The sequence below is a fragment of the Poecilia reticulata genome, chromosome 4 (genome assembly GCF_904066995.2).
Source record: "Poecilia reticulata chromosome 4, P_reticulata-male-v2, whole genome shotgun sequence".
Lineage (NCBI taxonomy): Eukaryota > Metazoa > Chordata > Actinopteri > Cyprinodontiformes > Poeciliidae > Poecilia > Poecilia reticulata.
In genome coordinates this window covers 29,662,544-29,676,872 of record NC_088833.1, presented here as the reverse complement: position 1 = coordinate 29,676,872, position 14,329 = coordinate 29,662,544, and the positions used below count along the sequence as shown (strand labels likewise).

General features: G+C 40.2%; 1 protein-coding gene across 2 annotated transcripts in view; it reads left to right on the top strand.

The window, feature by feature from the left end:
- tgfbr3 (transforming growth factor, beta receptor III) overlaps positions 1 to 14,329 on the top strand; it is an 83,257-nt gene that overhangs the window by 65,552 nt on the left and 3,376 nt on the right. For both annotated transcript variants that reach the window (XM_008407756.3, XM_008407757.3), the window contains exons 11-17: positions 564 to 686; positions 1,457 to 1,648; positions 2,820 to 3,119; positions 4,091 to 4,208; positions 8,781 to 8,807; positions 8,910 to 9,017; positions 12,970 to 14,329. The exon at positions 12,970 to 14,329 is cut by the window's right edge and continues 3,376 nt beyond it. In XM_008407756.3, the coding sequence (XP_008405978.1) occupies positions 564 to 686; positions 1,457 to 1,648; positions 2,820 to 3,119; positions 4,091 to 4,208; positions 8,781 to 8,807; positions 8,910 to 9,017; positions 12,970 to 13,088 (987 nt within the window). In that variant the 3' untranslated portion in view covers positions 13,089 to 14,329. The remainder of the gene's footprint in view (positions 1 to 563; positions 687 to 1,456; positions 1,649 to 2,819; positions 3,120 to 4,090; positions 4,209 to 8,780; positions 8,808 to 8,909; positions 9,018 to 12,969) is intronic.

Sequence of the window (14,329 nt, the reverse complement as noted above, 5' to 3'; positions counted from 1 at the left end):
AGGGGAAATTTGGAACAACACATTCTTCTGTCACAGATTGAAAACCTGGGCGTTTGTCCAAGGTCATCCTTTGTGTCAGTGCATTAGCGCTGGGGCCATCTCTTACTTGTGCTCAAAAGACATTCATTTTCATTGCTGGGGTCCCCACATATCAGAGATAATCAGTTATAGTAATTGTATCTTCTGTTGTGTGTTGACTTAATTCTTTGAAGGCTCCAATGCTGGGTCAGCAAATATTTGGTCCAGACATCAGCCTCATTTGTATGACCAATTTTGTTTTCTCATCATTAAATCAGCATGCATTTAGAGAAGCATACTTTATCTGTGACCTCTTTCTCTGAGCTACTGTAAATATGTTTTTGTTCTCCTTTAGGTCTGCACCTATCGTGCTTTCTAAATTTTCACAAATTACAAAGTAATATTAAGCAAGTAATATTAAGCTGAGTCCTATCCACAGTGTTAAAATCTTTGCTAAAATTAGGCAACTTTCACAGAATGGGGCTCGTCAGGTCTGAAAATTGTTTTTGTGAATGTAAAGTAATCGTTTTCTCGGTGGACTACAGGTGACGGTGATTTCCGACGAGGCGCAGGGTGATGACGATCCAATCTCCACCTGGTTTCCCAGACTAGAAGAAGATGTAGGGAGGACACAGGCTGAACCAAATCCACCCGCTCCTTTGATAAATGTAAGTCACAGCATCTTTCTGCGAGAGCTGTTCTCCTCAGCAGCTGCAATCAGACTGAAATGTCAAAGTATAGTTGAGTGGACAGTTAGAGGAAATTTTATGTCTCAGAAACCCTTGGTGGCTATAAAACTTACTTGGCCATAGCAGACTCCCCATCTTTCCATGATATCCATGAATAACCCTGACCTGACTTTTCCATTTTGAAATGTCTCTAAAACTTAACCAATATATTTTCCTTTATCTGATCAATCCATTTCTGAATTCCTTGCCATTGCTTGTGTTATCTCATACCTCTTCCAACAACTCCTGCCAGTTTCAGTTTCCCTGCAGATTAAAGCATCCTTACAAGCTGATGCTTCCACCCCAATGTTTAGCAGTGAATGTGGGATGTTCAGGTTGAACTACAGTGTTAGTTTTCTGCCATTTATTCTGTTTTTTTCATTGGCCAAAAAGTTCAGGGTTAGTCTCATTTGACTGCTTGCCTTATTGACTGTCTTACAGTTTTCTTTCAACCTGTTTTTTTGTATGTATTACTCCTCCATAAAGGCCAGATTTAGTAGATGGACAGCCTATATTTGCTGTGTCAACTGTATCCCCCACAGCCATGTTTACAGGCTGTGTAAAACAATTTCTCCACCACATTCCCCCTAACCTGTCTGCTGGGTTTTTTGACCTTCATCAATCTGTTCTCTAACAAACACAAACATTGATGCAGTTTAACGTCTGGTCCTTCCTAATTGTTATTTTTTTGTATTTTGTTCTTTTTCTAGTTCAACTGCACATACAGAGAATCCAAGGAAGTCCCAAATCCTAAACCTGATTCTGAGGCAATTCCAGTTCCGAGCAGACAGCCAGTCAACAGCATAAGTTTTGAGATGGAGCTGTACGACACTCGGTCTTTCAACGATCCTCTGCAACAGCGCATCTTCAGAGTTTCTGACCAAATGGAAGTGCTTGTGCAGGTAATGCTTTGCATTCAGATCCCAGTGTTTATTTTCTTTTCTTAAAACTTAATAATTTTTTGAGTGAAACATGCTGTGTGACCTTACTGTAGGCTCTCTTTGAGCTCTGTGAGTGGCATCAACAATGCATGATTCTGTTTTGTTGTGTTGGGGCCAAGATGCTCAGCTTACTTTGAGCGCCCCACATTAATCTAATTCCCTCTCTGCATGTTTTGTTATCCTGTCTGTCTAGCTTAACGTATTTGATTAGAAGCAACAATTTTGGTCCTCATTTATGGCGAAGGCTCATGGTCCAAAGGTCCTTTGAAAAAATGATTTGTGATGCTGTCAGCAGGAGACTCTTCACTGGCAGAGAGGACAAAGTGTTGCCTCTACATTTTTGGTTTAGCATCCGTAAGCATTTTAAATCATATCTCATTGTCATGTGAAACTTCCATTTATGGATGGACAAAGTGAGAATAAGCCAATTGTTCATTATCAACATCGGTACTCTTATTAGTTCAAAAAACACATTTTCCAAAAGTGAATAATCAGTACATCAGTAATACAGAAGAGAATACCATGGAATTGGTTGTAAAATGGGGTTGCACAGTGGAACAGTGGATAACACTGTTGCAGCAAGATGGTCCTGGGTTCGATTCCCGGCCCGGGTGTTTATGCATGGAGTTTGCGTGTTCTCCCTGTGCATGCGCAGGTTCTCTCTGGGTACCAACAGTCCAAAAATATGACTGTTAGATTAATTGGTCTCTCCAAATTCTCCTCAGGTGTCAGTGTGTGTGTGTGTGTGCATGATTGTTTGTCCTATCTCTCTCTGTGTTGCCCTGAGACCCCGCCTCTCGCCCGTTGACCGCTAGAGATAGGCACCAGCACCCCTCCCGACCCCAATAGGATAAGGGTGTAAGAAAATGAATGGATGGATGTAAAATTATACTACTCTGAAAACAAAGTGCAAGACTGAATTTTCTTTCCACAATCTGTGTGCAGATAAATATGACACAAGTCAAAGTTACATTCCATTTTTACTCAGTTCTGTAGACAGGTGTTTTTAACAAGTTCATCAAGATTATTTCGTGAAGATACTTCTAACGACAAAGAGCAATGAGTAGATTATATTACTAAATGTGTACATTTGGCTCAAAACCTTTTTTCTTTTGTCTCTTATGTGCTCCAGATTACGTCAACAGCATCAAACGCTGACATTGGACTCACCATCACCTCATGCTTTATCTCCCCCAGCTCCAACCCCACAGTGTCCTCTGACTACAAGCTTATTGAGACAGTCTGTGCCGAGGATAACTCACTTAAGTGGACCCAGAACTCTCAGGGGCACTTCTCGTTTTTTTCTGGAAAGAAGGGGGAATCTTTTAGCTTCATCTTCAACTCCAAAATGTTGAACAAAGCAGTTCTTTTTCTGCACTGTGAGATGTCTCTGTGCTCAGAGAATTCTCAGAGGAAGCAGGAACTGCCACAGGTATGCATGAAATCCTCTCATGACCTTTGTTTCTGCTCATGTCTGATGAGTTGTTCTCCCTAAAGCCATGCAGAATTAGTAGTTTGTTTATTCATATTACCATTGACTATTTTACATTAGATCAACTCAGCTGGAAACATGTCAGGTATCAAAGAGCAAAACAACATAGGCAAATTTTAACTGATTCCAACTTCTTTTTTAAAAAAAAAGCAGAGGTTTGAAACTGTCTTTAGCACCATGTATTAGCAGTTGGTGCAGCTAACATACCTAAAACAGCAATCTCCATTATTCTGCCTTTCCAACACTACCAAAAGGCAACCCACATTTCCAAATCCAGCAATCTCAGAAGGATGAAAGCTACTTTGCTATAAAGTGTTTAGCCTCCTTTGCGCTTTCACAGCCTTAATGAACATAGTAAAAATACAGTTCTCTTTTAAATAGATTCTTATATAATTGTTCTTCAACTGATTTCATCTTTAACACCACTGTAAATAGTAGGGGTGCACCAATAAATCAACCTCCATTTCCTTAATTTTGGGAAATCTTTGATCGGCCAATATCTACATGACAAACAGATATTATCTAATAATCTTACCTACTGCTACTAAAATACAAAATCAGACACTGTTCCCATGTTTTTTCAAAATAGTTATTACCAGGTCAGTTTTGTAAAGATCAGTGATAGGACAGGAAATTGCCATTGGTGCACCTCTAGAAAATATATAGTAAATGAGTTCTTTCCTCAAAGTAGCAACTTCCAGATTGAAAAAAAAAAAATTGTTTGTGCGACTTGGCAGCACTTTCACATACTATTCATTCAGGGTTGGGAAACGGTGGTTAAGATAATGCTTTCTCTTACAAGCACTGCCTTCTACTTATGTTCTATGTATTTTTGTAAGGTCAAGATTCCACATGTGTTGTAAATTTTACTTTCTTAAAATGTCTTTTATCGTCTCATTTTGTCTGTACAGTGCCTGGACCCCAGAAACAACTGTACTTCTCTGACAGGGGATACAATCTTTGCGTTGATGAGCACCAAAAGGTGTCTGACGAAGCCGATCGCTGTGGGTGATAACAGTGAGTCTCAAGGTTAGTGTGATGAAGACACAATTACCAAAGGTGTTACAAGAAAAAACAGCTAGACAGAGGCAAACACCCATTCTAAAGGTGCCATAGAAAGGTTAGATCAATCCACATTATACTACACATCTGGTAATCATTACCTCTGAAGCATGTGTATGCCTGGCTTACATGTAACCCTGTATACACACGTGACAGTTGTGCACGTGCCTCGGGTTACGCTGATGGCTGTACGCAAGCGGGTGCTTTTGGCAGTGAATGCATCCTACCACAGAGTTGACTTCAGCAAAGAGGAGTGAGCTCCGGTTCTGGCCTCCTGGATCAGACCAAAAAGAGGAAAATGTGGAAAAATAGGAGTCATGCGGCACTGAGCACCAGTTGTTTTCACTTTGGCCCTTCTCTGCGGCCTCCCTTTTCCATCAGAACGGGGGGGAGAAACGGGGGCTGGTGGTCTTCTCGTTGACGTTGGGAAGCCAGCCAAAGACTGAAGGCCCCTTGGTCATGGCCTGCGCATTCGCTCGTCCATCCACTCGCAGCACCTTACGAGTCATGGCTTAGCAAGGCAGGCGTTTGGGGGAGGTGGGTTCATGACTTAACTGTAATTAGATTGTTACATTTATGACCTAAGCTCAGATGGGTTGATGTCATGAGGCGTTCTCTGGTGCATTGTTGGGGATTTCTAAATCAGCATCCCTTCTTCGATTACATGAGAACTGCAGTGAGAATGAGTCATCATCGTTCACTCATGATATGAAATTGCTTGCATCATTTCCATTAGGCAGAACTGTATGTCATCTTGGCAGATATTAGCCAATTTAGAGCTGTTGTGGATAAAATCAGATTATTGTTTCTGTGAGCTCGGCAGCACAGCGATGCCCTGATCCCTCAGGGGTGGTCAACTGGGTGGGATTATTATGGAGGATTGTCTCACTATGTTAACATCCATTAAAAAAAGAGAAATTGGCTGTAAAATATCAAAGCTTTACAAGCTGTTGCATGTTCCTGATGTACTATGTTGGTGTTTCTGGAACTCTAAAACAATAACGTAATGGATCTCAGCTTTAAAAAAAATCCTGAGTCAGAGTTGTTTGGGATAATTCGGGGCAGAAATGGTTCTCATTATACTTTGGATCTTAGAACTGGGCAAACGTGTAATCAGTTTGAAGTCTCAGTTATCACTGACTTCATCTACTTAGTTTGCGCTGCTCACTGACATGGAGAGGGCTCAGTTTTCGTAAGAATACAGTAAGCAAACAAACCCACTGTAAACACTGCAGATGGATTCTGTTCCAAACACCATGTTTTCTAATGCAAACAGATCCTCTGTGCTGTGACGGCAAACCAAATGTTTTCATGGAGAGAGGAAAGAAAGGAGAAGAAGAAAATGACCTCAAATCCCTCCAGTGAAAGTTAGATTTACTTCTTTACAGCATCAGTAAATTATCAGTGTGTGGTAGATTTATGTAAATGTAGTCCCAGGCAACAGACATATGATATGCAATATTGTGACTTTATGTAAAAGAAAAACAGCTAAGCTGAAATGAAGAGGCACTGTTTGGAAAAAATGAAGAACTGGCTTAAATAAATCATTGTTTGTATCATCTTATCAGTCTGTATGAAGAGTTTTGACCCACTCCTCTCTCCAACATTATTATCGCTCGTTGAGGTTTTACCCACCACTAATCAACTTTTCAATCAGTCAGGGTGAGTTCTTAATTATAACAGAGCTGTTGCAACAGTGCGACAAAATCCTTTGCAGCCATTTTGTTTGTAGATTTGCTGTCATTTTTGGAATGTATCTACTGTATGTATTTTTTTCTATGATGTTCCATATAAATTTACTAAAAAATTAAAACCTGAAGATGGAAATTTTTTAAAAATTATATCCTATCACATAAAACTGTAGCACTGAGATACGTTCTGCTATCTGTTGTGATTTATCTCTGTAAGCGACAAATTTCTGATAGAAATATGAGCAATAACACCTCAACTTAAAGCCTATTCCAGTTTTGACTGCTTTATTAAACCTCCAAAAGTCAAATTCACTACCTTATTGACAGAATTACCATAAAATAATATGAATCAAATGTTGAGACTTAATCTGTATTTCACTGCTTAAATCCAGAATTATTCCACAGCATGTTAACAGCTGGATTAGGGTGAAGATGACAGATAGCGTGAACTTATGTTATATGGTAATGTTCTTTGTAGCGCTGGCAGCTTTATGGAGCAGGTTTTTTCTGTAGTGATTGTGAAATTCAGCTGCGTCTAATCTGGAACCATCTGTGTCAGGGAATCTTGGCGGTGTGACCTCTGTGGTCGTGTCTTCAGAAGTTGAGGAAAGTTCAAGGTTGAACCAAAGTAAGTCGTTTTGCGACAAGGCGCTCTCTCCATGGCAGGAGCTCTAACAAACAAATGACGTTTGCTGAGATACCAGTGCTGTTCCAACACTGACCACACTCTCATATCTGATCATATCTGATTCTGTTAAAGCAGCGAACACGGTCAGCCGGGAAGACGTCCAGCATGGTTATCCACAACATGCATCAGGACACTGTGTGAGAAGGCTTAGTGGGTTCTCAGCTTTATAACAGTGCTCTGTAGAAGTATCCATGACGCCTCAACAGTTTCACATGTTGTCGTTGCACACATTAAAAGTTAAAGGATAAAGTTTTTAAGCACTTTGGCAGGGAAAGTTTGGAAAGTTTCCTGTGTGCTCATATGCAAGCCTTCTGAGTCAATACTTTTTAAGTTTGTTAGTTTTTAGTTTAAAACTTTTTAATTGCTGCCATTGCACCTGCAGGGTCCACTCTAAAAATTAAAACTAATGTTTTCTTAAAAAGTTTGGTGCTACAAATTTAAATAAAAAAATATTGAGTGAATTGGAAACCAGTCAAATTCCTTAAATATACTCCATCAATTGTGTGACTGCAACTAAAAAAAATGTTTTAGTATGAATAATGACAGCTTGTTCATTAACAAACAAAATTACGTAATTACAACTGAAACTATAAGTTAGATAAGTAACCCAGTCTAATGCCTTTGAAGCTCTGACTGTATTTGTTGGGTCGTTGTCCTGCTGGAAGTTGAACCTCCACTCCAGGATCAATTTTTTTGCAATCTGCCCTTGCTAAAGAAAAGCATCCCCACAGAATGATGCTGCCATTAGGCGTGTCATGATAAATTTTGATGGGCAATAAATTGGCCCAGAATTTATAGAAATAAACATTCAAAGTGGAGGCCATTCATGGCCCCCCTGCCGTCTGGACCACAATTTAAGGATAAACTAAATCAATTAGGACAAAACCACGACTTTTAAATTAAATCTACTGACAAAAATGTTAGATGCAACACAAAGTCATAATCTTTTCCAGTGCAGTGACAAATTTGAAATTTAAGACAGCCTCTTCCTGTTATGTCATCCTCAGTTTGCTGCAAGTGTTACCGGCTTTCCTGAGCATTCTTAGCATAGCAAGTCGCCTAGGTCAGATAACATGGAGGGGTGGGGGGAAAGCGATGGGGTGACCGTCATCTCCTCTGTTATTAAACTCTTCTCAGATGACCTGTCACCATCCATTATGTGAGCCGAATGCTCCTTCCAGGAATAGCAGCCATTGTGAAGGAGAGCTGGCCACCTACCAGCTCTGCCTCTCTGCAGCACACAAGCGCCTTTGTTTTGTTAGTTAAGACATCATTACAGCTAATTTCACTTTTGAAAGGCTTCCAGATGGGTTTGCAACAAATGGCTAAGCAGAACCTAGTGGAGTCAACAGGTCCATCTGTGAGGGGACACTCTCACCTCATATGTAGATGTGCTCTCGAGATTTGTTCTGCTTCAGGTTTCTGCATTGCATTCTTCAGTGGATTGCTTATCAGCACAAGAGAGTATCTGTAATCTACTGTTTCTGTGGCATGCAGCTGACACATATGTTTCCATTGTAAGCGTGCATGGAACAGTTGTTATTCTGCTGTTGAAAAAGAAACAACGTCGCAATTGAGGGGTTTCCATTAAATAAGAAACACAATTAAAATTATACATGAATAAGTTTGTTCACACGATGAGCCATTAAAAAACATGCAGCACCATCATCCTCTTATTACTTCCTGTTGTCTTTTCTTCATGGTTTGCGCCAGTGGCAACATCCAATTGTTGACCATGTGACTAGTGTGATGCAAAAAAAGTGTTTTCTTTGCAGATTTGCGAATAAAGCAAATTTTTGATATGACAAAAAATCCACCTCATCTCTGATATTTTGTCTGGCAATACTATTTATTCATTGTAAATTGCCATACTTGCTTGTTGTTGTTTTGGTAAAGTTTTACTTAAAAAAACACCTCATGCCGGTGCAAAAACTTTTAATAGAAAAACAAGAGTTCTTTTGAAAATTGCCATGTTTCCATTCAGCAAATTTAGTTTTGCAATCTCAAATTTCACAACTATTATGAATAGTTGTGAATGTAAACAGACCTACTGATTCATGTTACATTTTATATCTTCATATTTTAGCTTAATACTGTGCGGTTGTATCAATGTGAGGAAGCATGTTTTTAAGTTTTTATTGTTGATGTGTTCTTTTGCAGATTATCCTCCAAAAAAACATGAAGAAGGTAAAAAAAAGCAAACTTTTTTAGTTGTTTTTGTTTTTTCCTGTGTTTTTCATTATTTCCATGTGACTGAGTGTTAACTAAATAAACTGTTTCCTGTTCCAGCTGAGATGTTTCTCTTGGACACCACCACGGTGGTGTTGATCGCCTTCGCCGCCTTTGTTATTGGGGTCCTGCTGACTGGGGCCCTGTGGTTTATCTACACACACACAGGTAGGTCCCTCACCTACCGCCCAGCCACCCCCACCCGACCCGACACCACCCGACCCGACCCCACCCCACCCACCTTGACACTTTAATGAAAAAAGATAAGAAGCAGAGGAATGTCCCAGCATGCCGCAGCGATGACCAAACATCCTGTAGCTGATAGAGGCGCCTCACAATAACATATTGACTCCTTCACTGTAAATATATCCTGTTGGTCAGCAGCGAGAGCTCCCCTCTTTCCTCCCTTTGAATGCTTTCGGGGGGCCGCAGGCGGTCAGCAAATGTTCACAGCACAATGGCTGGAGACAAGCTGGAAATCCCCCTCACTGGGTTTAGTGGGCGCTCACAGGAAGACACACACAATCTGTCTATTAGATGCCAAGACTTTCCCCGTCGTCCCCAGCCCGCTGACCCTGGCCGACCCCTGAGAGGAAGCCCACCGAGTTCAGCGCCACATAGAACTCAGTGTCCCAGTGCTGATCCACTGGGCCACTGACCTGCAGGAATGTGGCGGTTCTTCAGTAAAACTGTCAGGACGTTTGCATGTGCGTTCTGGAAAGAGCTCACTTAGTATAAAATGACTGCATTAGTTGGCCAGATCCAAACCACTATCAGAGGGATTACAGTTAAAGAACTCTCGTAATCGTCATACTCCCATTACATTTCTGAGGAGGATTTGTTGCCGCAGTAACCATCCCCTGTAACAAGCTGAGCACCCTTATCATTCTCCAAATATTTCTCTTGGCTTTTCTATAGGAAAAGATTCTATTGTCTTTAGAATCTTTTCTGCGTTATGTATTTACAAGTGAGTGACCAACAAAAGAACACACCAGATCTGCTTTTCCAGAGATGGTATATTCCAGATAAAAAGTCAGCATGCGCGCGCACGCACGCGCGCACACACACACACACACGCACACCCCCACACACACACGCACACACACACAGCAAGTGTAAAGATAGAGGATATGAAAAGACTCAGAGTTAAAGGTACATTTCTGTTGATGTTATGAAAATAGACCACTTTTGGATGGGTGTGTTAACTGTGTCAGCTACAGATGACCTTATATGGCAGTGTTTGCAGTTAACCCCAAGAACGTAGATCCCCTAAACAACAACCAAAAATATCACTTTCTGAGTGTATTTTCAACCAACGTTCAAAGTGATGAGGCATGGAAACACTTTGGATTTGTTCCAGCAGCATTCAGACATGCCTTTAAAAGTCATTTCTCCCCTCTTTTATTTACTGACGGTCATGATGGTCATGTCATTTATGAAGACATGACCATTACTGAACAGTCTCTTTTCAGCAAAAAGGAAATTTAGCTGCTTTAAAAAGAAGCCACATACCATCATAATATCTGGAATTTTGCTCATTATGTCGACACATGCAGTTTACAGTTAGCCAGGCCTAATCTTTCTTATTCTGTGGGAAAATGAAATCCTCTGTTTAGTTGGTCTAAAATCACCTCAGCCAAAAACCTTTAATAGTTTCACTGTTTTGAGAGAAATTCATAGTATATGTTATAGAGAAGATTTACATGTCATGATAAAGCTTAGGGCTGTCAAAATGCTAAAACTAAAGAAAAATACTTGATACCATTTTCAGTGTGGAATAATGTGATCCAAGCAACAGATAAACAGACAGGATATCAAACAAAAACTTCCTAAAGTTACAGTAAGATTCAAAAATCAACACAACACATGTTTTAATTGTTTTTGTTTTGCTGCAACCTTTTCAGCTGACTATATAATCCTGTGTAAAGATTGCATCCTAATGCAATGGATTGTGGAGTTATAGTTGACACCAGAAGTTTACATACACCAAATAAGAGACATATGCAATGTTTTTTCTCCCTGTCTGATGTTAAATCAGACCAAACTTCCTTTGTTAGGTCAGCTAGAATTACTCATTTTCTGTTTGCGAAATGCCACAATAATGAGAGAATATGTCAGAGATGTATTTCTTATTGTCTTTAGAATCAGATTAATCTCTTTAGACATTGAGGAAAAGCTCAAATGATGATGTCATAGCTTTGGATAGGTTTATCTGAGACCTTTGCCTTAATTTTAGGCACACATTTAGATGTATTCTAAGGCATGGAACAGTAATTTTTAGATTGACACGATTAGAAGGTCAAAAGAACTCAAACAGTAAGAGAAACATAAGGTGATTGACTTCCAGCCATTGCAGATGACATGACCGTAGGACCACAGGGAGGAGGCAGAAGAGCTTCGTTTTTCTTTCCACGTATTATCTCCCTCATATTATACAGCTGGGTCATAGTGACAGTTTTAACAGATATAGAAAAAAACTCATTTTTATTAAAGTTACATACTGCAGCTATAGGCTTCTTTCCTTCTTGGGTTTATCCTGCACAGGAACTGTGGGCTTTCTCATCCTTATAGAAATAATTTCTACACCTAAAGAGTAAAGGCCAAATGTCCCTGAGCAGACATCTGTTGCAAGCGCTGCACCTAGGGGTTTTTATGCATGCACAAAGTGTTTTTGTAACAAAAAGAATGTGCCTTTATCTTTCCCATCTATAGAGATAATATCAGACTTGGGAATTCTAGTTTCCTCCCATAGCTGAGGTGAATCCCTTTGTTTTTGCGGGGCTCTGGTCGGTCCTGTGAGTGAAGGTCCGCTGGCAGCCAGCCCTCTCCTGCTGATCATTAGCAGAGCTGTGAGGCCTGACAGCAGGAGAGGGCTTCCATTTCACCCATAGGTACATACAGCTGTCACATATGGAGGCACTCGCTCCCACAAGTGTGCACGCCATTGCAAATGTGCTCAAATCTTTGTTGCTATTCTGCTGATGTCGAAGAAACACAATTTCACAATTGCGGTGTTTCTGTTAAATAAGAAATTAAATGAATTTCACAAGTTTGGTCACTCGATAAGTTGTTGAAAATCATGTAGGCAACGGATAGAAGCAGGCACATGAGATATATTCACAATTCAGCCATGGTGCTGCTAGCACGTATCATCCATCAGCCAATCAGAGGAGAAGTAGACATCTTATTCAGGCATTGAAGCAAAAAGCCCCGCATACAACAAAATGTTTTTAAAAAAACGTTTTGTTGAAATTGTAGTCTCTTTTACAGAAAAGCTGTGGATTGAACATGTTCTAATGACACAGCGTTTTTTAACTGTGACGCTGTGAGAGCTCTGGTGGAGCCAGCTGTGCAAAGTCCAAAAAAACCAAAAACAAACCGTCTCGCTCCTACTGCTTCCTGTTGTCGTCTTCATCGTTTTCACCAGTAGTAACATCCAGCTGTTGATCACGTGACTCATTTGATGTGGAAAAAAAATTTGCAAAAAGGCTGAAAAACCACATCATTCTAACTCTTTAGCAAAAAACTTGTTTTTTTTTAATCGACATCTGATGGAGATGTCTTTTGTAAGCAGACAAAATAAGTAATTTAAGCTTTGGAGTGAGTAAGTTTATGATAGGAAATGCTTTTTTAGACAAAGAACAATAACCCAGATGCTTGGACGACAGTAACCGGTTCCTGTGCTGTTTCTCCTGCTTTGTCCTGAATAAAGGCTAATTAGTTCCAGATAGCTAAAGGCACAAAGTCATGTGAAGAGCAAAACATTTCTTTCAAAATCTGTTCATAAAGGATGTGATCATTTGGCTCTGGACCTTCCAGGGGACATCTTTAGGGACGTCCTGCTTCTCATCCTGCTGGCCAGGGTTCGCCTTGGATTCCTTTACACATTTCATGCTTTGTTCTCTATATGATTTCCTTTGCCTGTGAAAGATAGATCTCAAAGGACAATACAAAAATGTAAACTATGTGAAATGTCAAGCAATAAGCCCCATACATTGATCAATTTGTATTGTCTGCCAGATCAGTTTGTCATGTTTTTGGCCAATTTTAAATCCAGTCCCTTTTTCTCTGGTCCGACCTCCCCACTCCCCACCTCACCCCTCTCCTGCCCTGCATCCAGGTGGGACCGCCAGAGCGCAGCCCGTTCAGAAGCCGCAGCCCGTCTCGGAGAACAGCAGCGCGGCCCACAGCATAGGCAGCACACAGAGCACGCCGTGCTCCAGCAGCAGCACAGCGTAGCTCGGGACGCCTCCCCCAACGCACCGGCCGCAGTGCCTTCATCCGAACCGGTTTGTTGGTCTTCTAAAGTGCGACGCAGAAAACAAACAAAAAAAAAACGACAAATGTGCTGCGGTGATTCTGAGACGCATCTCAGCACAAGAAACAAAGAAAGAAAGTTCTGTTTAGATGGGCTTTTTTTTTTTTTTTCAAATCCAAATGCTGCTCTTCTGATCACAGTTAAGCCTTTTTTGCTTCGTCCTTAAATGGTTTGAATTCAGTCGCTTTGCTCCATCAGTGATTGAACACGGCAAGATTAGCAGAGGTTAGGAAGTGATATGTTGATGGCTGGACCGTAAACACATTACTTTAACACACACAACCTAGAAAGGAGCACAGGAGCAACACAACCACTATTAGAAAAGGACAAAAGTGCAGTATGAACTGATCTGTCATCATCCTGACGAAGAGAGACAATGGAGGTGTTGAATGTATGAGAGAACAAGCACCAGCAAATGTGAAAGAACAATGTGAAAGATCTGCAGGTAGACCTCCATATTTTAGAAAAAAAGACTTTTCTTTATTTTGGATTAAAGTGTAAACAGTTAATATAGGAGTACATTAGAGCGGCTCAGTAGGTGCAAGTTTAAAATGACCACATTTTCAGAGTTAAAGCATACTAATTTGCTGAAGTTAAAAGAAAAGACTGATACTTGTTTTGTGTCTGTGTGTGATTAGCCTGGCTTCATGGTGTCAATCAAATCAAATCAATCAGTACATTTTATTTAGCTGAAAACATTTGGTGTAAGTTGGAAGAAATCCTCAAAATCTGACCCAACGTTTTAATTCAGTTAAGGTTATTCACAATACATGTAGTCTCAAGACAATTTATAAAAAAATAACATGCAATTTATATAGAGAAATAAGTGGCGCCCCCAAGGGGAGGGCCACTTGAAAGATGTTGCCCCTGCCAGAGAATTGTGCTCAGGCTGGCGTACATGGTAAATGGGATATAGCATTTTATCACATCATTTACATCATCTTCAATCACAACATAAATGTATAAAAAATACATTTATTTATACAGCTCTGGAAAAAATTAAGAGACCAAAGCACTGAATGACATCGAAAACCTCCTGGTTATTCCAGTAGATATTGGTTTCTGAACTCTTCCTGAGTTAAAACATCAGTATTGTTGTTTCTAAATGAATATGAACTTGTTTTCTTTGCTTTATTTGAGGTCTAAAATCATAGCATCTTTT